The sequence below is a fragment of the Poromitra crassiceps genome, assembly GCF_964638095.1.
Source record: "Poromitra crassiceps genome assembly, chromosome: 1".
Classification (NCBI taxonomy): Eukaryota; Metazoa; Chordata; class Actinopteri; order Beryciformes; family Melamphaidae; genus Poromitra; species Poromitra crassiceps.
This window is the reverse complement of record NC_139623.1, coordinates 18,803,858-18,816,708: the sequence shown is the minus strand read 5'-3', so window position 1 is coordinate 18,816,708 and position 12,851 is coordinate 18,803,858. Positions and strand designations below refer to the sequence as shown.

Here is a 12,851-nt window from a genome sequence, read left to right as displayed (position 1 = left end):
AAATATGGTGGGAGTGAAATTAAGAAAGTTGCATACAAGGAAAGATCACAGTGAAAAGGCAGCTACTTCTATGTGAGCATCCTTTTTGCGATCTGGTCTACCAAATAAGCATGTTCTGACTGTGTTCCTCACTACATTGTAGAACAAGGCCTGTGTTCAGACCCTGGAGGGCCACGCCTAGAAGCTCTCCAGCATCAGCTTCCACCCAGAGCTGCCTATCATCATCACAGGTTCAAAAGATGGTCTGTCACGATTTTGGGAGCCCACGGAGCGGGCGATTTCCATAACGGCAGCCATGGCACATCATCTCCAGAGTCCCCACCATAGAAATTGAACGCGCATAGCGCACAAGATTCCTAGTATGGTAAAAGTATCATCAAGCTAGCTTTAAAAATGAGTCTGCCACAGCCTCTGAAAAACAGTAATATTGTCAGATTTTCTTTCTTTCAAAACCATGGAGGGCCCAACACAAACTGAGCGTGGGCCAAGTTTGACCCGCAGGCCCCAAATTGGTCAGCCAAGAAGTAGAGGCCCCATTCTTTCTTTTGAGATATTCGGTGTTTACATAGTCATAGAAGAAAATATTCTGTCGGTCTTAGAGGATTAGTGAAAAGGGAAAGAGTTGAGGAGAAGATGTAAGGGTGTTTTGTGCAACTGATTTTATTTTTAAGGAAACCTTAACTCGGACTTTAAGGAAAATCTTAAAAGGGATACGCCAACTTTTTGGGAGTTTAGGCCATTTGCCATATTGTCTATATTAAAACTAGAACGTACATGGCTTTATTTTCCATCTGCATGCAGTACAAATTGTGGTAGAGCACTCAACTGCTAATAGCTTAGCGCTAACAATGGCAGTCATTAAGACATTTGCCTACTTTGGTTCATGCGCACTACTGATGACTGCACACAGCGCATTAGAGCTGTCACTTTTTCCAAAAATAAAGTTTGAACAAACTTTAATTGACCCACAATTTGTTCGATCATATCCCAAGTTAATTGGTTACACGTTACTGCAGTACACCACCAAACCACTGAGCACCAAACCGATACATCTGGCACTGTGGAGCAGTTGAAACCCAAAATGACACAGCCGAAGAAGGTCCCGTTTTATAATAAAGTGCAGCCATTTGAGCCGACCTCCCAGACGAAGAAGGAAGAATTACTGATGAGTCATGTTGAGGCTAGTGTTGTGATTGTCGGCTCCTGGCTGCATCTTCCTCCGCCTCCATTTTGTCTTGCGTCTCTCATCAAACAACAACTCCTGTCAGGATAGGTCAAGCTGTTAGAGCCCTCTGCTGGATCAACAAGGTATTACATTAAAAGATTCCCCCGCCGCAAAAAAACATTATTTGAATTTGAATGGGTCAATTACATATCGAACGTCCCCCCCTCCCGCACATTCAAAGTTACATTCGAATTTCGAATAAAAAGTGACAGCTCTACAGCGCATGCGCTGTGGCAAACGAGGAAGTAACTACAGTTATACACTCTTGTTAGTTCGGTTACTCTTTGTTTTGTTCTCGGTCTGGATTTACTACGAAAATGACCATTTGACGTAACTTTGGATTATTATTTCATCACGGGGTGAGTACACGAGTCACAACATGTACATGTGAGTGTTTATGGCACTGTTTGCATGTGTATTTTGGGCGACTGAACCGTAGTAGGCAAATGTCCCATTGACTGCCATTGTTAGCGCTAAGCTATTAGCGTTTGAGGGCTCTACCACAGTTTGGACTGCACGCAGATGGAAAATAAAGCCATGTACTTCCTAGTTTTAACTAAACTCCCAAAAAGTTGGCGTCTCCCTTTAACTCAAGGTGTTTTGTGCAACCAGCCCCTGAAATGCATACAGAAGTAAAAAGATAGGAGTGATGTATCAAAGCACGATGCACATCACAATCCTACAGCTTCATAATACGCCATGTGACGGATGAGTGTGTCACTAGTTGTGTTTCCATTACCCTCAGAAATGCGCAAAATCTAAATATCGCAATAGAAATTGGGTAATGGAAACACGTGAATTTCGAAAAACCTCCCAAATATCGCAAAAAGTTTTTTCGCTCTCATGAGGTGGTTTTTCAGACGTGTCGATATAGCAGTTTATCGCAAAAGTGTAATGGAAACACATTTTTCGCATTTGCACGTCATGTGACCCATATTATCCCTTGGAAAAGGAGCGGAAAATAAGTTTGGTAAGTAAGGTTCGATAGCCGTGTCAAAACCTCCGCAGCAAGTGGAAAACTTTGAAGCAACGCTACCTAGCAGAAAGACGAGTGTTGTGCAAAAGCGTAGCCGGGCAAATTAGATAATGTTTAATGGCAGAAATCGGTCCATGGTGACAGCAGGCTGCCTGTGTGCGCGCATTTGGCACAGCGGCGAGATGAGAGGATGAAAAGCACACACTGGTGCGGTGGTGCTGTCTGAAGTGAATACAGTGACTGTGAGTAGGCTAATACATTGCACACGTTTCAGGTGCAATTATAGAACCAAATCAGCCTTTTCCCCCCTCCATCTCTAAATCGGACCAGTTGTAGGCTATTAGGCTACCTTTTTTCCTCTGCCTGTCGCGCTGACTGCATTCACGCAGCCAGCAACATTTTGCGACTCATTTTCTTTTGAATTGATAATCAGGCTCGTTTATATGCATTGTAACTTCATGTTGGGATTTCCATTGACCATTGGTTGGATTTGAGCATGCAGGGGACGGGATATGGGGCAGATCCCGGTGCGTAATCACTGTGGCAGCTGCTGCAACGGGGAATCACTCAAACGCAACTTCAATGGAAACGCCTACAAGTCGCAATTGTACATTGTCGAAGTTGTAGAAATATCGCAATTCTTTTGCGAAAAACTGTAATGGAAACACAGCTACTGTCAAAGCATCTGGGCTTCTAGCTCCACATTTTGGGACCCTCCTGTGCATCTTGTATTAGTCATTTTGGGACCCTCCTGTACGTCTTGTATTATTGTGCAATTCTTATGATTGGAGTTTTGGGGCTTTTGTCTGCCTGAGCACGCTGCCTGCACTGCTGACAGCATGCTTCACACCAGAACGAGAAGGAAGGCTGGAGAAACATTTCTCCTCTGAAGTGACGCAGAGTCCACAGGGTCGATCCCCGTGTCGCCTCATTGGCTACTGAGTGGCTAATGACTTCATGAAGGCGTCAAAGTGCTCGGCATGGCAGCGCTTGTACTCGTTGATTTTCCTCTTGATCTGCTTGGGTGTGTCCTGGTAGTAGTTCTTCTCATCTCTGGCCATGGCCTGCAGGAAGGAGACAGAAGAAGTTAGGTCACTTTTGGACAAATGCTGCAATGTTTCGGGCTGTGCATGGCTGGTAAGTCTGGTAGATGATCTCAAACCATCTCGGGGTGAATTTCGCAAACGTGATGAGACATATAATGACATACAAAGTCAATGCAAATGTGCGAGGTGATGCGATTTTGCCCGGGGTGGCACGTAACGCATGAATGATCCAAATCTTTGCGGCGCGAATGACACAATTTTCTCCTCATCGTCGCCCCTTCGCTCGAGTTGAAGCTTTTTTCGCCCCAGTGTGAACACAGTTACCTGTACTATGGGAGTGCCACAAGGCTCCATTTTGGCCTCTATATTGTTCAGTTTTTACATCAATGACCTCCCCATTCAGGTCGCCATTGTAAATAAGAATTGTTCTTAATGACTTACCTGGTTAAATAAAGGTTAAAAATTATATGAAAGGGTGTTGAGACCTTGATGTACACCGATGACACAGTCCTGTTTGTACATGAAAAAAACACTGAGATAGTCGCTGCCAAATTATCTGCAAGAATGGAAAAAGTTGCAGAGTGGCTCAGCTCATCATGCCTTACCCTGAACACAGAGAAAACAGTGTCCATGTACTTCACTTATTTATGTAGCTGGTCAACAAATAAAAATATCTAAGAGTTTAAATACTTAGGGGTTATCCCAGATTCCTCACTGACTTTCAAAAAGCCCCAACAAATGTTTCATGTCCTGAGGTACAATATTGCAAACTTTCGACATATCAGAAATTCCCCATCAATGGAAGCAGCTCAGACCTACCATGATTTTACCCTATATTCAGTATTGTATATCATCTTGGTATATCCGCTTTCTCTTTTAAGGCCATCAAAGAATTGAACAGGCATCAGCGCTAGCATCAAGAACATTACAAACTACCTGAGCTTCTCCCGAGAGATCAGAAAGAATATAGTAAGTGGACAGCAGCACTGTCAGCACTGATTGAAATAGACTGTAGGATTCTAGTGGTATTAAAGACGAAACAAGTATCCATTATTTGAATTTTTTAATGATTAGATAGGCAACTATATGCATTTTATATAGATCTGATCAATGTATTATGTATTATAGGAGGATGTAGGATGTCTTATAACATGCACTTTGTACTGTCCCTGTCGTACATATAGTATTGACTGTTTTTGATAGCCTGTCTATGTTCTTTGTTCATATAGATGGAAGTGAGCTTCTTGCTAAATCTGCTGCACCCATCTCTTTGTTTACTGCAAATGATTAATGTATGTGCAGATTATGCACTGTCCTTTATAAACTAAATAAATTCTAATTCAAACTTGCAGCTTCGTTACTGTATTTCATTTACAAGAACAATTAGTGAATGTAGAACAATGACCGTTTTGATCATAGTTTCTCTGTTAATACAGATAGTTATACAACAGGTAGTTCCGGCCGAGCAATTTGATTGGATATGAGGGATCCTACCAGTGCCGATATTTCACGATAACGCACTGGCGCTTCACTGTGTGTAGATCACTCCGCTTCAAAGCTGCTCTAATCAACAAAACGCTTCACAGCTCTAGAGTAGACAGTAGTAAAGTAGACAGCCTGCAGTTAATTAGGCTGATTAGGCTACATTTTCGGCAAAGCAGAAAGCTGAGGGGACTATTTTTGTTGGCGGAGGAATAAATAGAGAAATCATATATTTTCTCAGCTTTTTGTCATTTTTTAAAATCAGCTTTGTTAAATAGAACTGTTGTATAAAAGCAATATCACACTTGAGGTCGTGCTGTTGTTGTTTAATATCGGCACTGCTGTGATTATCTTCGGCACTCGGCCTGCGGCCTCGTGCCTACGACCAAATCACAGCAGTGCCGATATTAGCCAACAACAGCACTCCCTCTCGTGTGATATTGCTTAATTATAGAACTCTGGACAAATTTGTATCCAACAATAAAAAATATTCCCAGATTTGGGTCTGAGACACAAAGTCATCAAATGGGGGTCTGTGGCTCTAATGTAGACTAAATTAGGGGTATTTGCAAACCAGCTACTCAAAAATGTTAGGGCACCCGGATCTTAACAACCAATCAGGACAGCTCTCTGCAAGGAGGCGTCCCTACCTACCTACCTGTCAATCACACACAGAGCTCAGTCAGTCTAGTTCTGACCAATCAGGACAGCTCTCTGTAAAGCCCCTTCTAATGCAGTGAAATCCGATTACCAGCTGCTAGCCGGTCGGCCTGCAAACAATTATCCGCCTTATGCGCACTTCCGCGAGTGCGGATCATTACCATCTGAGCCCCTAGTACAGGATCCGCATCATTGGCAAAAGGGCTGTTGTTTAACACCAGCAGCTCATGTTCCGGATCATGTATGTCAGGGCTCCAGACTAACTTTTTACCTTGGGTGCACCTTACTTTTTAATTTAGGTGCACCAGCACATAATTTAGGTGCACCCAACATTTTACACTGCGCCTTTTGCCACCGCAAAATACATTTTACGCGTTACCTTTTTTTTGTCAGTTCCCACATTGGTAAATCTTACCAATCTTAACACATTGTGTAAATGACTGTAAACAGGAATAAAGCTTCCACTCTGTTACCCGAGAGCAGCGAATGCCTTTTTTGTTGCATTTTTTCTATTTCTTCTTTTTTTATCTGTGTAACACATTCAGCTCAACAGCCTAAACCCAGGTTTCAGATAGTACTCATTATCAATACACACTAAAATCCACATTAAAACTGAAAATTATCATGAAAAAATAAAACAGAATAATAAATAATAACAGATTCTATAGTCAGGGCCCTATACAAGACATGCAACAAATTGTAATAGTTATATTCAGATTGATTCAATCGATCTGAATAGCTTAATAACTATTTTAATTTGTTGCATGTTTTATTTATGCTTAAAATACTATTACCCCAATAATAACATTATTGTATTGTAACTTGTGCATGCGCGATTTGAAGAGACGCCCTCTTTTTTTTAGAATGTCTGAAATGATGAATCAATGAATTGGGCACAATCCCAGTGTCAAGATTACTGTAGGTTGGATTGACGTCTAACCCGCTTTTCTTCAAGAGAGATTTGACACTTATACTTTGTAAACGGCAGCTCCTCTTTGCCTATATAATAAGCCACCTTAAATTTGATAATCATTTCAGCCTCCTCGCTGGCTGTTTGCTGCTGCCTGCCGCTGAAATGCTGCGGGGATGGGAGTGGCTGGGCCTTAGTAGGGTCATCTGTGGCACTTCCGTGACCGTGGAGAGCGAAGGTCCGTTTCTCAATGGATTTGTCATCTAGGAGGGTTAATAAACAAATTTAGTCGGGGTGTATTTTTAAAAAAGGCAGGGAAAATATTTGAGAGACCAAAATCCAAAATTTCTGCCGTGGAAATGAACTTTTTAATGGTTTGACCTGACTTTTAATCTTGACCTTGTTGGTAGGCAACGGCCCTTTTTCAGTCAAGCATTTTCAGATTAGCTCAGTCAGTCTGTGAAGCAGTCAGTGTCAGCACTTGCGCAAGCTCGCTTTTTCTCTAACTAATGTTAACATTACACACTTTAAGACACTTTGTTTGAGGATATAAAAGGAGGTACGGTGGTGTAGTGGTAAGCACTATCGCCTCACAGCTCGAAGGTCGTGGGTTCGATTCCCACCTGGGACGATGTGAACGCTGAAGGAATGCGTGCCCGTCCGCATGTCCTCGAGTGCCCACCGCCCGGGTGGGGTCGTCAAAAGGGCCTTTCTGTGTGGAGTTTGCATGTTCTCCCTGTGCCTCCCGGGGGTTTCCTTCATATAGGAACCCCCTTCACCAAAAACATGCAATATCCTGGTTGCTAATGTGGTTCCTCCTCTGGTCGTTAAGGGCGCCTGTTCAGAGGGAGGGGAACTGGTTGGAATAGTGTGAACCTCCCACGTGCTATGTCCTACCGGTGAAGCTTCCCCTGTCAGGTGAAAAGAAGCGGCTGGCTAACTGCATGTCTCGGAGGAAGCATGGAGCCAGTTTTGGCTCTCCCCAGATCGGCAGAGGGTGGAGTAGCAACCAGGATAAAGAAATTACGTTAGCACTAATGGGGGATAAAAATGGGATAAAAAAATCGGGGGGGTGGGGGGGGATATATAAAAAAAAAAACGGGGGGGGGGGGGATATATAAAAAAAGAAAAAGAAAACTTTAAGGATATCAACGTTATTCACTAGTCTAAAGATAGTTCTACCATCAAGAACATATAAAACAAAAGCAAAAACAATTTTTATTTGCAGAAGTCATCATTGATATTTGGTGTTAGCTAACGTTAGGTAACGTTATTATTTTTAGCTAAAGTTAATGTTATCTGTCTCCACACTTCTGTCAACTGACATATGCATTTGCTTTTGAAAATAAACAGCGTATAACAGCAATATAATATAACAGTAATATAATAGCGAGTTGCTTTCCCTCCCAATGAAAGACAAAGCACACAATGTCCTATGAATGTGTCCTAAAATGTGACAAGCCTTGCAAGCCCACCGATACAATAAATCAAGGCAAATGGGACAGCTTACAATTAAAAGCCCAAGACTGGTCAGGACTTGATAAATTTGATGATGTTTACACCACCACCTCCTGGGAAGATGGGGCAACCAATCGGTACATGCATTCGTTATGTTATATTTCTATTTAATCTTCAGTTATGCTTAAGCAAGCCAGGCTGTTTATTTTCAAAAGCAAATGCATATGTCAGTTGACAGAAGTGTGGAGACAGATAACATTAACTTTAGCTAAAAATAATAATGTTACCTAACGTTAGCTAACACCAAATATCAATGATGACTTCTGCAAATAACAATTGTTTTTGCTTTTGTTTTATATGTTCTTGATGGTAGAACTATCTTTAGACTAGTGAATAACGTTGATATCCTCAAACAAAGTGTCTTAAAGTGTGTAATGTTAACATTATTTAGAGAAAAAGCGAGCTCGCGCAAGTGCTGACACTGACTGCTTCACAGACTGACTGAGCTAATCTGAAAATGCTTGACTGAAAAAGGGCCGTTGCCTACCAACAAGGTCAAGATTAAAAGTCCATACTCTTAACAAAAAGTAAACCTTCACTGAAAAGGGACATTGCACAACAGGGATTAGGACTAGACAGTCAGCTGAGTTCAAAGACAAGTTTCCTTTACTGTGTGCTGATGAAATTTAGTAGCCTAGGATTCAGTTTTAATTTCAAAGTTAATTTCATTGTTTGTTTTGAGTTGACCTTTAAATTCAGCTCAAGCAACTAACTAACCTTGCTAGCTTTGCATACAGAATACTATTTTATGTTAGGCTATAGTGCAAAATTGTTTTTGGTTCATTATGAAAATGTGATGGGATGAACTGGACACCATATTCTCAGTAGCCTACCCTATTTAATGGGAAACCGCAAATCAGCAACTGTTGTTTACACACAAACATTGACTTTATTGACCTCAGAGATTACTTCTGTGTACTTATACTGTATATTATTCAACTCATCATGAGAAGACCTGTCATTCAAGCCTAATATGAAGGCTCTATGACGATTTTAAAAAAACTGCCTCACAATTGGCAGCCATCTTGGATTTGAAGGTCAAAAATAGGTCAAATCATTATATAAACACCAAATATGTATTCCTTGACCAGAATAAGCTCTGAAACCATGTATTGTGCATCATTGTAGGTCAAAGCATTAAAAAGTTCATTTCCACAGCAGCCATTTTGGATTTTGGTCTCTCAAATATTTTCCCCGCCTTTTTTAAAAATACACCCCGGCTAAATTTGTTTATTAACCCTCCTAGATGACAAATCCATTGAGAAACGGACCTTCGCTCTCCACGGTCACGGAAGTGCCACAGATGACCCTACTACCTGCCACACACCTGTCACGGCATGTGATGTGTTTTGGGGAGGAATTGTGTTGCTTCAATGACTGGATTCGGTACGCCGTCACGAAAAAACGATCTATAGTTCTCTTCATTTTTGAGGTATGGCGTTGCTGGAGGAGGAGTGGGCTGGGCACTGTCTGCGTCACGTTTCACACACGTGGTATCGTTTTCTCTGGCAGAGTGTTAGACCCAATCAGAGGCAGAGCGGGGCGGGTTTGTGCAGAATGGACATCCTTGCCATTCAATAGGAATATGAGGAGGATGATCTGAGCAAATCAGAGACAGAGGGGGGCGGATCTTTGCAAAAGCACATGCCAAAGCACATGGCTTAGGAGGGGGAAAAAAGACGCTATAAATTCCAGGGTGTACTGGTGCGTGTTCTAAAAATATTTACATGCACTGGCCAAATTTAAGGTGGGAAAATGCGTGTATTTACACGCACTCTGGAGTCCTGTATGTCTGAGTGGGCGGCTGGCACTTTACAAACAATTAATGTCCCTGTGCTATTTAATAATTTCATGAATGGACGTAGTTACAGGGCTGGATTATTTGGAAGAGAGTCAAATTAGGTGATTAAACAAGTAAAAGTTGAGTCGTTTCTCCCCCCCCCCCCCCCCCCCCCCAATCTGCCAGTTTGAAAATCCAACAAGGAGATAGCCTACTACTTACTGCATTAGGCTATTGGATGATAAGTAGCCTACCCACTAGTCTCTCCCCAGACTCAAATATTACGTTGAATCGCTGCGCTCCGCATACTACATAAGTGAGTCTGTGCCAGTTCACAGCCACTGCTGGTTTTGAAGGCGGGTTGAAATTGAATGAGTGACAGATCATAGCACCGATGAGAGAGCGGTTCGAAAAAGTGGGCTGCGCCTCCCGTGTCGTCTGATCGCAAAGTCGTTACTGATTGGAGAGGACTGAATCCATCCCTGGCATATGACTGGCCAAGTGAACGGTTCCCTCCCATAACCAGCCCTCTGAGGGAAAGTGTCCCAGACCCAGAGAGAGCTCTGCAGCATGCAGTAACATAGTGTATCAGCGTAAGAACTCTCATGGGTCTGGCGTTAAGACTACCTACCCACTAACGTTCATGTAGCCCAGTGGTTCTCAAACTTTTTCTGTCATGCCCCACTTTGGAGGAGGAAAAATGTTCATGCCCCCCGCCACCGCCCCAACAAAATTGTAACAAAAGGGTCCAACTTTAACTTTTATTGAAATAACATCAAGATTATGACGATTCCTTTCTATTTTCTTTCAGTAATGTTGTCCAAATAAAACAACAACTTCCATTTCAACTTGATAAAACATTTTGTGACTGCTACTGTACATCTGTGCTTTTTTAAATAATAAATTAAAATAATCAAACAGAAATTGCAATTGCAATCACTTTGCTAGAACAAACAAAGTTAACTAGATTGCTCCATCAGATAAAAATCCAATGAAATGTGCAATCACTTTGTTATAACGATATCAATAAAGTTCTATCTGTGCAAAAAATAACAAATATTTGTCAAGAAAAATTTGCATTAAGTCTTATTATCACTGCTGTATTAGTGGCTGCAATTAACCTGTTTTGCACTGCACATCTTTTCAAAAATAATAACAATAAAGTGCAACCTGTGCTAAACAAAACAAGTTCAAATATTTGGCAATATGAATGAACCATCCATGGAATGAATGCGGAGTCACTACAGAAGCGGGGTTCATTTATTGCTTGCCGGGGAAAAAGTCAGACGTCAAAACATTGGTTCTGCGCTGCATTTCTGCATTTCCCCGTGCACCCCCCCTGTTTTGCTACTGTGCCCCACAGGGGGGCCCCGCCCCACACTTTGAGAAACACTGATGTAGCCTATTAATTAATTAATCGTTCACACAATCGCTTATATCAATGAATTAAACGAGCAAACTCACGGTTTCCTCAAGTGCTGCAAACGGCTTGGTTTATTTTCCTCCTGACCTGTCTGTCTTGTATGTGAAAATGCAAGAGGGTGATAGTGGTGCATCAGCCTATATCGAGACATATAGCCTAACTTTTGTGGGGATAAATACATTTAAAACTAGTCAGATATGACTTGAATGCCACTTGTAAAATCATCCATAGGTTAACATTAGTGCGACCACTACCGGTACTTTGACTGGTGGCTTTTGGGCGGTGTAACAAAGGCAAGCGCTCACTTTTTTTTGGCACATTGCCACCCTACGTTATCGCCTGAATGCATCGGGAACTTCACAGTGAGACATTTGCGTTATGGAGTAGTGGAGAAAAGTGTTTGGCAGGCAGAGATCTCATGTTGTGTGGATGCAGTGTATGGAGACGTGTGGGCATTAGTGGCCAATTCTGTTGGCTCTCCTCCGCATCGCACTCCACTCCTCCCCACCCCCTCTACTCACCATCGACAGAAAAAACAGACCATTTCCATCTGTTTCTAAACAAAGACCCCTCATGTCTAGAAAGGTAAAACGGGAAAATATCCTGCTCTGGCTAGTCATGGTTCAGACTTCATGTTTAGAAGTGGCTTAAGGAGCGAGCACACACACACACACACACACACACACACACACACACACACACACACACACACACACACACACACACACACACACACACACACACACGTTGTTTTCCTAGCAAACGGGTGTTTCCGGGTCAGGAGGATCAGGACAAAACAACAGGGGGAAAGCAAGAAAACAGGAATCTCTATTAGGAGTGGGCGATATGGCCCTAAAATAATATCACGATATATATATTTTTTTCAAATGTAAATCTTTATATAAATATATTTATTGGAGATCAGAGTTGTACAAAGACAAATGTAAGATCCAGACCAGATCCAGATGTTTCAGTAACATTTCCTCTCCTTTTGTGGAGTGTTCGGACTAAAGACTAGAACACAACCATTTCCCACCATTCCCATAACTTTTATGAGTGACAGCGTCCAAAATCAGCATCCAGCGATAATGGAATCTAACGTGATGTTCAGCGATGCTCGTCGGGGAATTATAAATTGCCCATGGAGTTGAATTTTGAGAATGGCGTCGCAATATTTACACATGTACTTTTAGAGTGTAATACTGCCACGCTTTTGCTAGCGCGAGCTTGCTGCTAATTTTAGCATCATAGTCACACTGTGAGCTATGAAGACTGAATTGATGATACAAAGTAACAATGTTGTTGGTCAAAACAGTTAATTAATTTTAATTGGCTACATTCTTAACGGCAGTTAATCGACTACCGGTTAATCATTAACATCCCTAGTGTATATATATATATTTATAAAACGGCTGTCTCAAATCAAGCAATCTGATTGGTTCACAGCCATTGTATAAATCCCGTAACCCACTCCAATAACCCATGGCCATGGGTTATGAGTTCAAGCATCTAGAGACTTACGCACATCCACTGGTTGGTGCTGAGCTCAACTGTACTAGACAGGAAAATAAACGAAAAAAGGGCTCGCAACACAAGTTTTTGGTAGCTCCCGTGGCAGACATTTATTGGGACAAACAGTTTCGGCCTAACTCGGGCCTTCGTCAGTGTCAATTGAAAAATACATTTGCAAAGGAAGTGCTTAAATAGCATTTTCATGGGTCTTTGTCTCCGCCTAGTGGTGTGGAGGCAGACCCAGGTACAATCTTCAAGTTTCACAAAGCATAAATCACATTCTAAGGGAAAGGAAAAAGGTAGCAGAACCTATCTGAAT

The 12,851-nt window shown here is 41.9% G+C and overlaps 1 protein-coding gene across 1 annotated transcript in view; it reads right to left on the bottom strand.

Moving 5' to 3' along the window:
* Positions 1-2,539: 2,539 nt before the first annotated feature.
* Positions 2,540-12,851, bottom strand: part of nop16 (NOP16 nucleolar protein homolog (yeast)) — a 31,693-nt gene continuing 21,381 nt past the window's right edge. The window contains exon 5 of the mRNA XM_083644484.1: positions 2,540-3,265. Within this exon, the coding sequence (XP_083500610.1) occupies positions 3,137-3,265 (129 nt within the window). The 3' untranslated portion in view covers positions 2,540-3,136. The remainder of the gene's footprint in view (positions 3,266-12,851) is intronic.